The sequence below is a fragment of the Peromyscus californicus genome, unplaced genomic scaffold (genome assembly GCF_007827085.1).
Source record: "Peromyscus californicus insignis strain IS unplaced genomic scaffold, ASM782708v3 Scaffold_5__1_contigs__length_169319896, whole genome shotgun sequence".
In the NCBI taxonomy this organism is placed as follows: domain Eukaryota; kingdom Metazoa; phylum Chordata; class Mammalia; order Rodentia; family Cricetidae; genus Peromyscus; species Peromyscus californicus.
This window is the reverse complement of record NW_026294573.1, coordinates 19218236-19232166: the sequence shown is the minus strand read 5'-3', so window position 1 is coordinate 19232166 and position 13931 is coordinate 19218236. Positions and strand designations below refer to the sequence as shown.

At 44.3% G+C, this 13931-nt stretch overlaps 1 protein-coding gene across 1 annotated transcript in view; it reads right to left on the bottom strand.

Moving 5' to 3' along the window:
* Clic4 (chloride intracellular channel 4) overlaps positions 1-13931 on the bottom strand; it is a 65403-nt gene that overhangs the window by 23095 nt on the left and 28377 nt on the right. Inside the window, exon 2 of the mRNA XM_052716717.1 lies at positions 5894-6003. Coding sequence (XP_052572677.1) covers positions 5894-6003 — 110 coding nt within the window. The remainder of the gene's footprint in view (positions 1-5893; positions 6004-13931) is intronic.

Genomic DNA, 13931 nt, shown 5'->3' with positions numbered 1-13931 from the left:
TCTGCCATTACATCTACAATTCTCTAGAAGGAAGGCCTCCCTCTGCCATTACATCTACAATTTTCTAGAAGGAAGGCCTCCCTGTGCCATTACATCTACAACTCTCTAGAAGGAAGGCCTCCCTGTGCCATTACATCTACAACTCTCTAGAAGGAAGGCCTCCCTGTGCCATTACATCTACAACTCTCTAGAAGGAAGGCCTCCCTGTGCCATTACATCTACAACTCTCTAGAAGGCCTCCCTGTGCCATTACATCTACAATTCTCTAGAAGGAAGGCCTCCCTGTGCCATTACATCTACAACTCTCTAGAAGGAAGGCCTCCCTGTGCCATTACATCTACAATTCTCTAGAAGGAAGGCCTCCCTCTGCCATTACATCTACAATTCTCTAGAAGGAAGGCCTCCCTCTGCCATTACATCTACAATTCTCTAGAAGGAAGGCCTCCCTGTGCCATTACATCTACAATTCTCTAGAAGGAAGGCCTCCCTGTGCCATTACATCTACAATTCTCTAGAAGGAAGGCCTCCCTGTGCCATTACATCTACAATTCTCTAGAAGGAAGGCCTCCCTGTGCCATTACATCTACTCTCTGCATGTGTCATTCATGCAGCTGTTACTGAAGATCCACCAGGAAATGTCACCCATTTCTCAACTTGAGAAAGTAGGACAAGAAAGACATACATGATGGTGGACTGTTGTTTTGAGGGATGGTTGCTGCTGTTGCAGCTGCTGCTTTGAGACAGGGCCTCACGGGTAGCCCAGGCTGGCCTGGAACTAAAGATTCTTGTTCCTTATAACCCTGGGATTGCAGGCATGCACCACCATGCCCAGCTTGAGACATAATAAAACTGAAAACATCTTGTGGGTTTATTTGGAAATTAGATTTTGCTCTGAGTTTATAACTCCTTTTCAAAGGCCTGGTACAATCATTTTCATGGCTCCGTTGTTATATTTTAAACTATTATGAAACTACATTGAAGTTTAAACTACCACAATAATCCTCCATAACAATGTTGTTACTACAGTAACTTGACTCTGAGTCTGATCAATGTACTATATTACAAATGGTATGCCTACATTTGCAGAAGGAAATCATTATGACGGTGCAAGTAAGATGATTTTTCATGTTTAACAGAGAATAGAACTGTACATTTCCCCAGGATTTCAAAAAATGACCTCCATTTATTCTCTCAAGGGAAAGCACGTAGAAAATATGATTCATTGGTATGACAGACATGACTGCTTTTTTGATAGAAAGCTAATGTTCGGGCTGGGGAGATGGGTCAGTATAGAAAGTGGTTGCTGGACAAGCATGAAGACCAAAGTTCAGATCCCAGGACTCAGGTCAAATCCTGGGATGGGCACATGTGCCTGTCATTTGGACAGACAGGCAGATCTCAAGAGCCAGCCTGGCCAAAATGATGGGACCCTGTTCTCACAGATGGAGCAAAGGCTCAGAGATTAAGAGAATAGCTACCAAGAACCTAGGTTCAATTCCCAGCACCCACATAGTAGGCTGCAAACTATCTGTCACTCCAGATCTATGGGATGTGATGCTCTCTTCTGGCCTCTGTGGGCACCAGACATGCAAGTGCACAGATAGATATGCGGGCAAAAGACCCGTACACATAAAATAAAAGAGAGCCAGTTCTCAGGGACGAAGATGAGAGTGATAGATCAGGACGCCCAACATTCCCCTCTGGCTGCACAGACATTCATACACCACAGACAGACAGACAGACAGACACAGACACACACACACACACACACACACACACACACACACACACACACACACACACACAGCTAACCTCTAAAAGTTATCGTTTCTACGCACTTCCCCAAACCAGAGGTCATTACTGTGCAGAGGCAGGTGTCTCTTCTGATTGTCTCTCATCAGATTACCAATCATATTTTGTTTTGTTTTTGTCTTTTGAGAGAACATCTCACTATGTAGCCCTGGCTAGCCTGGAACTCAACTGGGATCCATCCTCCTGCCTCTGCCTCCCAAACTGAGATTACAAGCGCACCTTCAACTCTTATACTTCCTGCTTTCTCTTCCCTTCTCACCTGTAATGCCTAGCTATAGTACTGGAAGGCTGGACTATGATGTAACAAGAGAAATAGAGACACTAGTCTCTGGCTTAGGAACTCCTGGGCAGAATGAGGGCAGTACATACAAATCTTCAAATCAAAACCCTGGTTACTGCCATGTGCCTGTCAGCTAACACAAGCCCTGTAAACCAATAAATTCTATTCATTAAGAGGTCAAAACCAGCTGCTGGTGGTAGCACAGGCCTTTAATCCCAGCACTTAGGAGGCAGAGGCAGGTGGATGTCTCAGTTCAAGGCCAGCCTGGTCTACAAAGGGAGTTCTATCTAGGACAGCCAGGGCTACATAGAGAGAAACCCTGTCTCAAAAAAGATGCCAAAATGGTCTGAAAATAGTCAAAAGAACCTTGAACACTGCCCATCACACAGCTGATACTGAAAGTTAACCTTCCCTTTGTCCTAACTTGAACGAGTAACTGACCCCAAGAAGATGAGGCTGCTTGCCCTCGGACTCGGGAACTTCTCTTGGGGCTCTTGGTGCAGAGCCAGACCTTACTCCTTGCTCCCAAGGCACCCTGCTTCTTCCTCCCCATGATGCTATGTGATAGTATCTGCTGCTGGACTCCTGGTTCTAATGTATGTTTATCTGCAGCTTTTGTTCAAATAGCAATTGCTGAAATAGATTCTTCCTGTAGCCTGGATGCCATGTTATCTAAAATGCCTTTAACACCACTTCATCAAGAACAGAGAAACGGGCTTGGAAACAACTCCCACTAAAGCATTAAGGCTGCAATGAGAGCAGGCAATGGCGGTGTTGGAAGGCTCACAGAAGGCGAACATATGCCAGCACAGTCATTAACACCAACTGAGACTCAGAACACATGCCACTGTGCCAGAGCCAGACCCGCCTGCTCTTGTGCATGAAAGCTAACAATCACTGCTTCCGAGTGCGAGTGGGCTTCTCAGTAGCTCTCAGGGGGCCATCACTCTGCACTGGCATGCTCTGGGATCAGTACTTTCACTGTAGAAGTGGGCAGTTTCTAAGATCTGCAGGAAAATGAGCTCAGCGGGCATTTTCTCCCCCACAGATTTCTAAAAAGGGTTACAAAGCTTTAAAACTAAGTATATATTATGGAAGGTACTTCATACCACGGAGTACTTCACTCTTTGTGACAACTTTATTATATGTTGTTTCTGAGCCAATGTTCATTCTCTTGGGTTACTTTTCTTTTTAAGAATGTTCAAAACTCTGTAAGCTCGTAGGAAAGATCTGAACGGATAAATATCACAGACCTTGCCTAAAAGCAACAATCTCCTTGAAAGAACACTGATGACCTGGTTGGAGGGGGAGGGTGTCATCATGGCTTTGTGACCCTTCATTTTAACCTCCTCAACTTTTAAGCTGAGTGTGATATCAAACACCTATACTTGGGAATGGTAGGGCAGGGCCAGAGGAGTGCCACCTGGGAATATTGCAAACCCTGTCTCTAGGAGGGAAATATATTTTAGATGTACTAGACCTTAACTTCAGGTGTTCTCTGCTCTTGATCTGATGCATAACCCTAGAAAAATGTACATCTTTGATATTTTCTGGCTATAAGACCCCAAATACCTATTTCCTATGTGTCACTTTTTGTATATGGAGTACAATACTCTCAAATCTACCAGCCCTCATATCAATCAACCTGCAGCAGTAATGCCTTATGGAGTCTGTAAATGAGAAGTAGGCCCTGATGCACTCCTTTACTTCCCCACCAGATTCAGTATTCCTGGTCTTCAGACAATCAGGCACTGTACTCAACTGGTCAAAGAAAGCTTTTCAAAGCATGGCTGTCAGCTCATTTCTTCCAAGCCAAAACTGGAATCGGAGAGCACCCGTAGTTTAGGACATAGTAAGGGTGTGTGTCTGGTGTATGGTTTATTTTTAGGAGTTATACTGAGAACTTCCTTTTTGAATATATGTAGGAAAATAAAAGTAATAGCAGGGCTACTGCATGACTTCTTTCCTTCTTAAAATAGCTCTGTCCAACATGAACGGATCCGTGCCTTCCCAGGAGCCCGTAGTCATTTTAACTCTTACTAGCTCACATCAAGGGCTTATTTCCTACATTCATAAACTATCTCCGAGGGGCTCCTGAAAGACTGGCTAGTTTCAACAAATACACTTTCTTCCCCTTTTGAAACAAAGTCTCTCTCACTCTGTAGCTCAGGTCAAATTTGAATGCACAACAATCCTCCTATCTCTGCCTCCCAGAGAAGAGTCACCCACCCAGCTCACAAATACACTTTAAATCTTCAAAATTTCAAAAACTGTTCCAAAGAAGTAAAAAACAAATGATAAATAATAAATAAACCTAACTGGGAAGAGCTCTATGACAACTCAGGATAAACAACCATCCATTCTGCCGTCAAACAGCAGCCTGACCAGTCTTCCCCAGACACTCTTAACAACCTGAAATGTTTAGAAGGTATTTAGCAAACAAGACTGTGGCATTTCTGAATCTATGTCAAGAGCATTGTGTGGGGCTATGGGATAGTTCAGTGTTAACCTAGCACACACAAGGCCCTGGGTTCAACATACACCATCAAAAAACTAAATACAGTTCACTGCCAGAACCTAGATTTTCCATTGGTACAAATATTTTTTTTTATTTTAATTTTGGTGTGTGTGTATGTGTGTGTGTTGCCTTCATGTATATCTGTGTACCGCTTGCGTGTCTGGTGCTCTCCAGAGGCCAGAAGAGGGTGTCTGATCACCTGAAACTGGAGTTACAGACAATGGTAAGCTGCCGTGTAAATGCTGAAAATTGAAGCTAGGTCCTCCAGTAGGTCCTCCAGTAGAACAGCCAGTGCTTTTGAGCCAACTCTCCAGCCCCAAGAACAGGCTCTTACTGAACCTGGAGTTTACCATTTTGGCTAGGCTGACTGGCCGGAGAGCTATTGAGGATCTGTCTTTGGGGACTGTGGGAATGTAAGTGTTCGTCAGACACATTTGCTAAGGAAAACTAAAAGTTCTTGGATTTAAAAAAAAAAAAAAAAAAAAAAGAGCTTCCTACTTGTCAGAACTCTTCTTAGCCTCCCATATTCTGGCCTACGGAGAGAAACCTAGCAAGACTACTCTTATTTTATACCAGACTTCATTTACATATCACAGAAAATACATTATTCCCTGAAAACTAGGCTAAATGAAACAGACCACACATTATTCAACTTTCTAAAGCTCCTGTTGTCTTCGCCCACCTCACACCGTGACTGTCCCCAGTCTTTGTGGCACCAGCTGGACAAGTGCTCTACCACTAAACTATGTCCCCACCTCGGTTCTCCCTCAGGATCAAACGCTATTGTTCACATTTTAGCACACTTGAGATCAGGAAGATGTCAGCCAGAAAGCAAAGCCCTTTGTGGCTCATGTTCACACTGAGAAACTCAAGACTACACTGCATCCACATTAAAGCTTGGCTTCAGGTGCTGCTCAAGAGATTTAAGGTTGACAGGGTCCAAGGAAAACCCAGACTGTACAGCCAAGGGTGGCAAATGCACCAATGGAAACACTATGATTTGGAAACGTCATTCTTTTTTTCAGGACAGGGTTCTTTGTGTAGCCCGGGCTGTTCTAGAACTCACTCTGTAGATAGGCTGGCCTCGAACTCACAGAGATCTGCCTGCCTCTGCCTCCATGGGATTAAAGGCGTACACTATCACCCCCCCTTAAATCTAGCCTTACACAGAAAACCTGACTAACATGTGTTTCCTTCATGTGCAATCAAAGCAAAGGACAGGAAAAGGATCCAAGCTACAGATAAACTACAAACTTGCACACCACACCACAGCCATGTCTTACCTTTTCAGGTCAACGGTTGTAACACTAAACACAACTCCTTTGAGCCACAGAATCATGAAGAGCCTCTGTGAAAAGGGGCAGTTTCCTATGCTTTCCCCATCACTGCCAGCCTGGAAAGAGAATCAAACATTTAAAAACAAGATCACCAACAAGGACACTCGTGCAGAGCTTCCTATGAATTCCACCCAGAAACACTAGGAGCGGCAAGGAGGGTGGAAATGTGCGTCTTATTGTTTTGGTCTTTCATTTGCCTCAGTTTCTTCTTAGAAATGACCAGTCCAGTAGAGCATTGTCCCAGATGCTTTGTACTACAAAGGAGACTTTATTACAACTTTCCAGTGTGGCAGCCAGCAGCAACATCTGGCTAATGACTACTTAAATAAGGATAGTCCCAATGTAATGAAGATTTCATTTTACTTATCTTTAGAAGTCTCATTTGTTCTGAGTTCAAGGCCAGCCTAGTCTACAGACTGAGTCCCAGGACAGCCAGGGCTACACAGAGAAACTCTGTCTTGAAAAACCAAAAAACAAAGTCACATTTGGCTAATAGCTGTGTGACGGTTTAACTGAAATGTCTCTCATATTTTCTTGTCTTTGAATACTTGGTCCCCAGTTTGTGGCACTGTTTGGGTATGATCAAGAGGTGTGGCTTTGGTGGAGGAAGTATGTGACTGGGTATGGGCTTTGAGGTTTCAAAAGCCATAAGCCATTCCCAATTTGTTCTGTTTCCTATTTGTGGTCTGAGATGTGAGCTCTCAGCTGCTGCTCCAGCAGCCAAGCCTGTGGCCTACAAGCATGGAGCCTGGTGCCATGCTTCCCACTTCTAGAACCCTGTAGCCCAAAATAACCCTTCCTTCTCTAAGTTGCCTTGGTCATGGGGTTTTATCACAGCAACAGAAAGTTCACTAATACAGGCTGCTATGCTGAACCATGCACCATGCCCAAGGATATATACATTCCTGACCCAGGCAAAGGCAAAGGCTGCCATGGGTCTGACAGTATTCTTTTGCAGGGGGGGCGCCTTGGGGGACAGGGTTTCTCTGTGTAGTCCTGCCTGTCCTAGAACTCACTTCAAAGACCAGGCTGGCCTCAAACTCACAGGGATCTACCTGTCCCAGTCTCCCAAATTCTAGGATTAAAGGTGTGCACACCACCACACCCAGCAACAGTATGCTGTATAAGGCAACATAAAACCCGGAAATTTATAAATGTCTGTCTCCAAAGAGTTAAATAACTGCCAATCATCTCACATTAAAAAAGAATCCACTATAAATATCCCACATTATTCATGGAGCAAGAAAATAATCAGCTTTTCCTAATCCTAGTTATTGAATGAACAGTTAACTTCCCTGAGGCAATGATGAACAAGGTAGAATTTTCCCAAGTCCAAGCCAAACAACTCTTTAATTTTTATTAGGTATGTGCTGTGGGATGGTCTGTATGTCAAATTGCTCTGATTGGTCAATAAATAAAACACTGATTGGTCAGTGGCCAGGCAGGAAGTATAGGTGGGACTAACAGAGAGGAGAATTGAGAGAACAGGAAGGCAGAGGGAGACACTGCCAGCCACCGCCATGACAAGCAGCATGTGAAGATGCGAGTAAACCATGAGCCACGTGGCAAGGTATAGATTTATAGAAATGAATTAATTTAAGATATAAGAACAGTTAGCAAGAAGCCTGGCATGGCCATACAGTTTGTAAGCAATATACGTCTGTGTTTACTTGGTTGGGTCTGAGCGGCTGTGGGACTGGCGGTAGACAGAGATTTATCCTGACTGTGGGCCAGGAAGGAAAACTCTAGCTACAGGTATGCTCCAAGATTAAAAGGGAGACCTGGGTGTGGGGGGGTGGTACGGTAGCACATCCTAAAATCCCAGCACTTGAGAGAGGCAGGAAGGTCAGGAGTTCAAAATTATCCTCTACTACATAGAAAGTTGGAGGCCAGCCTGTGCTACAATGACTCAGGACAGAAACATTCTAATCACTTCCACTAATCCTTCATACTGTGGCCAAGAGCATTACTTTCTCATCCCGGTTCATTTGAATGAGTCCTTTTGGGGTTTGGACTTACCAAAGCAAAAGTGTGCAAGACATGGAAGTCCGTCCACTTGTTTCCACACACAGCAAACACAACCACATGAGCGCCCAGGAGCAGAAGGCAATTTGCATTACCACTCCCCATGTAACACACCAGAATTCTTGAGTTTCCTTTGGAGTCAAAAAGCATTTGAGGCTGGGAGGTGGTGGTGCACGCCTTTAATCCCAGCACTCAGGAGGGAGAGGCGGGCAGATCTTTTGAGTTGAGGATAGCCTAGTCTACAGAGCTAGTTCCAGGACAGCTAGGGCTACAAAGAGAAACCCTTGGGGTGGGGGTGGAGGGTACATTTGAACTCACAACGTGTCTTAAAGAAATTAAGTCTACAAAAAAATATTTTCTATTCCATTTCTCTCCCTCCACAGACAATGCCTCTGTCACTTCCTAATACAAACTATAATCATTGATGACACACATTCTGGGTTGGAGAAGGTACTGTTTTCCTAAAGTAATGCTGAAACAAATTCAGAACATCAGTAAAAAGTTACTGAATCACTAACTAGCACTGGGTACTTAGTAGTTGAGGGTACAGTTCACTGATATAGTGCTTACAAGGCCTGGGTTCCATAGCTAATGCCAAAGCTTCCTCAATTAAAAAACAGAAGTCACAAAGAACTTGAAAAAAAGAAACAAGGGACATCCATATAAAGAGAATCTCAGATACCACTGTAATCAGAAATCATAGGACAGTGAACTTGAATTTTAAAAAATACTAATTTTTATTAATAACAGAATATAAACAGAATTTGTAGTCAGAATGAATCAGCAAGTAAGTCCTATACTGCAAACTGTGTAAAAATTTACTTTCTAAAGCGGGTCTACTTTTTAGCTATATTGTGTTTTAAAATAATCCAAGAAGGGGCTGGAGAGATGGCTCAGTCGTTAAGAGCACTGGCTGCTCTTCCAGAGGACCCAGGTTCGATTCCCAGCACCCACATGGTGTATCACAACTGTGTATAACTCCAGTTCCAGGAGATCTAAAGTCCTCTTCTAGCCTCCATGAGCACCAAGCAAAACCATATATGCAGACCAACACTCATACACCTAAAATAAAAACGTACAATTTTTTTTTTTAAAGAACCAAAGGAATGAACCGGCGAGATGGCTCACCAGGTAAATCACACAGCTGATGACCTAAGTTTGATCCCCAAAACCTACATAATGGTGGAAGAAGAGACCCTACTCCACACATTTGCCCACTGTCCTCCATATGTGTGCTGTGACAAGAGCACACACAAAATAATAAGTAATAAATAGTAAAATAAAATAGCCCAAGGAAAGCATTCAAAACAGCCTCAGTGCCGGACTGCAATCTCAGAGAATCCAGGGTGGGTGCAGGAACCCTGACTTCATTACAGGCACCACAGAGATCCACAGGAAAAGCGAGTGCAGGAAGGTCATACTGGGAAGCAGGGTGAGAAGGTGGAGAAGGCACTTGCTTCTCGTTCTCAGTTCTGAGGCTCCACACTGTGGTTGTCCCTAGCGACCCAGTGGGGCTCGTCCTACACTCCCTGTGCCTACAAGAGCTCTCACTCCTCTCACTTAGTTCAGGATTTAAAGAGAAGAGTCAAGCAGACCCAGGGTTTTACAATGAAATGCCCGGGGTTCCACTGAGAAACTCTACCCTGAATTTTTGAAAGGCAACCGACAGATGCCAATAGCAAGATGACAGAGACAGAAAATTACATGACAAAATACTTAGGAGCTGTGATAAAATGCTTCAGCCAACAAGTATCAGTACCTGGAAACAAATGAAAATCTAGCAAGCCTCAGCAAAATAGTCTAAAGAGGAGACACAAAGAAAGGCTAGTTATCTTAGAACTAAGTTAGAGTAACCAAAATAAGAGGCTCAGTATATACTCTGCTGTGACTTTGTTATTAGTGTCCCCCAAGGTCCACTGTGGAAGGCCTGGCCCCATGGCCCCCATGGAAGGCACTACAGAGGCTTATAAAGTGGGCACCAATAGGAGCTTTATGTCACTGTAGGCATGCCACTGACAAGATTATGGAACCTCAGTGGGCAGGGGTGGCACACGACTTTAATCCCAGTACTCAGGTCTACAGAGCAAGTTCCAGGATAGCCAAGGCTATGCAGAGAAACTCTGTCTCAGGAAAAAAAAAAAAACATAATGGGGCCTCAATAGCTTCCTCTTCTCTGTTGCTTCGTGACCAAAATCAGCAATTTGTTCTGCCGTAGACTTCCAGCCACTGCCACCCAACTGCTGCACCAGAGGCCCAAAGCTGTAACCTCAACACCATAAACCAAACCAAAACTTTTCTCTTCAGAAGTTCTCTCCGATATTTCACATAGTAACAGAAAGCTGTAGCTATAGCCTGGAAAGTCAAACGGATGGCCCAGAGGAAAGAACCTATAAACTAAAAGAATAAAAATCACCAATCTAAACAAAGGGGAAAAAGTAGGCTTAAAACCGAATATATAAAGCCAGGCATAGTGGTGCACTCCTTTAATTCTAGCACTTGGGAGGCAAAGGCTGGTGGACATCTGTGAGTTCAAGGCCAGCTTGGTCTACCTAGTAAGTTCCAAGACAGCCAGAATTGCACATAGTAAGATCCTATCTCAAAACGACAACAAAAGGAATATCAGCTGACTTTTGATAGGATATGTCTGTGTTCCTAACACTCAGGAGACTGAGACAGGAGGATTACCAGTTCAGGGCCAGCCAAGGGTACAAACCATACTGGGAGGTGCGGGTGGGTCTTAGCACTCACTTGGGTTTTGTCCTGAAAGGGTGTTTCCGTCTACCATACTGCCTGATGTGGCTCTTGCTCACTAGCTCTCCCTCCTCCAGGCCTGGTGTAATTCTACAATTGCACAACACTGGCATCTGACGAGAAACCGCTGGATTAGCTCCCACATTGCAGAACAGGGGGCAGTAGCAGATGCCATGAATATTTTAATGTTTTACTAAGTCAAGGTTAAGGAACTGCTCACTTAGAAAACCTAGTTTAATCAGTCCTTAGAGCAGTCAGATTTAAAAATAACGGAGAGGGGCTTTAACAACTTTCTCTCTGTTCCCGGCTAGGGGGAGAGGTGACGGTGACAGGGAGGAAAGAAGCCGAGACCTGAATGGTCTCCTTACCACTCACTCCTTTCCCTCCACACATACAGAGCCTGTGTTACCAAGGTGCCTTACGTTTTAATACTCCATTTACCTTCAGCGTAGGTGCTACTGATCTAACGGAGATGCCTTGTGGTGTGGAGGTGCACACCTGCAGGCCCAGAATGCAGGAAGCTGAGGCAAGGGATGAGTTTCTGACTACTAGACTACACAGTGAAATCTGAGGCCAACATTTCTTGCTCTATAGGTTCAAGACCCCATCTCAAAAAACAAAACTAAGGAGAACAGGAAGGAGGCAGGTAAGGAAGAAGAGCTGCCAGAGCACTCAAATGACTTCCTTTGCTTTAGGTTTATTTACAAATCACAAAGCAGCGAGGTAAATGAATGTCCCCCAATGTCTATCACCTATCTTCAAGTTCTGGTCAGCCTGCTGAAACCACTGTGTGCACTCTCAAGGTCTCATCTTTCCACTGGGTCTAGAGTGCCCAGGAGTACCCAAGTTCAGACTCAGACACATCTGGAATTGAATAGTGACTTTATTATTTCATTAGCTGTGCGATCGTCAGTAAACTAACATCTGTGAGAGCTGACTCGATACACATGTAAGAGACTGGCTAGGTTAGAGACCCACAGTGCCCAACATGCGGTAAGAGTTTAGTAAATGTTTGAGTTTAAAAATACTTCTTGCTGCCGGGCAGTGGTGGCGCACGCCTTTAATCCCAGCACTCGGGAGACAGAGGCAGGAGGATCGCTGAGGCCAGCCTCCAGAGTGAGTTCCAGGACAGCCAGGGCTATTACACAGAGAAACCCTGTCTCAAAAAACAAGACAAAACAAAACAAAACAGAGCCTGCTGGCAGTGCTACACAGAGAAACCCTGTCCAGCTGAGTGGTAAAGCACTTGCCTAGCATGCATGTTCTGGGTTCAAGCCTAGTGAGAGACTAGGAGTTGGACGACTCTCTGGCAGGCAGACAGGGAGGGAGAGAGAGGGGTTAAGGCTAGTAATAAAGATGGTAAATTTCCAAGATGGCCGGCTTCTTCCTCATCCTCCCACCAGCAGGCCCCCTGCTGATGGACTGATCACACAGGACACACAACAGTTGTGAACCCATCAGCCATCCTGTATGTCTTCATGCTCGACACCCATAAAGTGGGGGAGGAGGCTCTTCAGAGGTTTAAACCCCCAGGGCTCAGCAGAGCCTGGGTCTTCAGCTTTGCAGAGGGTCTTTAGGGTCTGCAGCGAGCATGCCTCCTCTTTCCTCACACTGCTGAACTGCTGATTCTGTCTGCGGAGCTCGAGAGTTCTCTGCTGCTGCTACCTGTTGGGCTACAGATTTTTTCTGCCTATAATTCCTCACCTGGCAGAGAAAATAATCCCAATCAAGACCACTAGACTGCATCATTTCAAGACTGTTTCACTAGCACTGGAAAGAAAAAAAATAAAAGGAACACAAGTCTAACAAGACCTTCAGTTCAAGCACTCAGTCACTAGGATCCTCAGAGTTCCTTTTCGTTCAGAAAATGGGAAAGACTCTAAGAACCTTTTTCAATTTTTCCCCATAAATGTATTTCTATTGATGTGTTGTGCTAGCTTGTCTATGTATACAATGTGAGTGTGTGTGTGTGTGTGTGTGTGTGTGTAGGGTCAATGAGATGACTTAGCAGGTAAAAGCTCTTGCAGCAAAGCTTGGTGGCCTGAGTTCAATCCCCAAGGCCTATGTAAAGTTGGACGGAGAAAAATCTACTCTACAAAGTTGTCTTCTGACAGACAGCACAAACATACACACTGTAACACACAAACCATGACCACAGACATGCAATAAATTAGTAACAATTCCACATGATAAAACTGAGTGCAGTAATTGGAGCGAAAACAAAAATAATCTTTATTTAGGGTATCAAAAATCTCAGGCCATGGCCAGTCTGTACCACATCACAGTACTATAATTTGATAAATAAAGTCAAATGATATGGCATGCAGGAATCACTGTTTCCAAGCTCTGCATTTGCAAATAAAACAGCCAAGGACAAGATTGCAGACATGGTCTAGGACACAGCCAGAGCTCCATAATAGAAACCCTGTGTCTCAAAAGAACAACAAAGAAAGACAGCAGACTTGAGGTGTTCCCATTTCCTTTTGCAGCATCAGCATCATTGGCTCCTGAAGCCTAGGCCACTGAGACAGGAGCTGGCTGATCCCTTTTCAATCATACACAACCAGGCAAGGCTAGCTGCAACTCCAGGCCAGCACAGGAGCTTTTACCCCTGAAGATGAACTCTGCTCTTGCAAAGCAAGCTCTTCGAATTAATCCAGTTAATACTTGGATCCGCTCACTCAGCAGAGGGTGGTTCACCTAGACCCAGACTCTCAGAAAACCCCACCCACTCCCTCTAGTCAAGTGACCAGTCCTTGCTAGGCTGTTTGCCCTTTCTACAAAAAAGGACTGTGCGGATCTCATTGGATTGTTACAGGAATCAACGGTCAACACATACAAAGGGTTAGAAATAACACGAGGCTCCAAAGTAAGGGGCAGAAGAAGCTGCTGCTCATTGTATGTCCTTTCTTACTTCTCAGTATGTGTAATTCATATGCAATAAACATAATTAATACATAAATTTACAGTATTTAGCAATATGGACATGAACCTTTCCCCTCCTCCTCAGCCCCCCAAAAAAGGAAAATCAAAACCTTTCTACCTAAAATAAATGAAAATGAAATAGGGTTCCAGAATGAATGTGGACAAGCTCTGGAGAGGAGGAAATCTGTTTGAAAAGTCCACAGAAGCAGGACTCTCAAATAACTAGAAACAAAGCCGTCAATGAAATATATTTAAATGAAAATTATATGAAATCCCGCCTCTA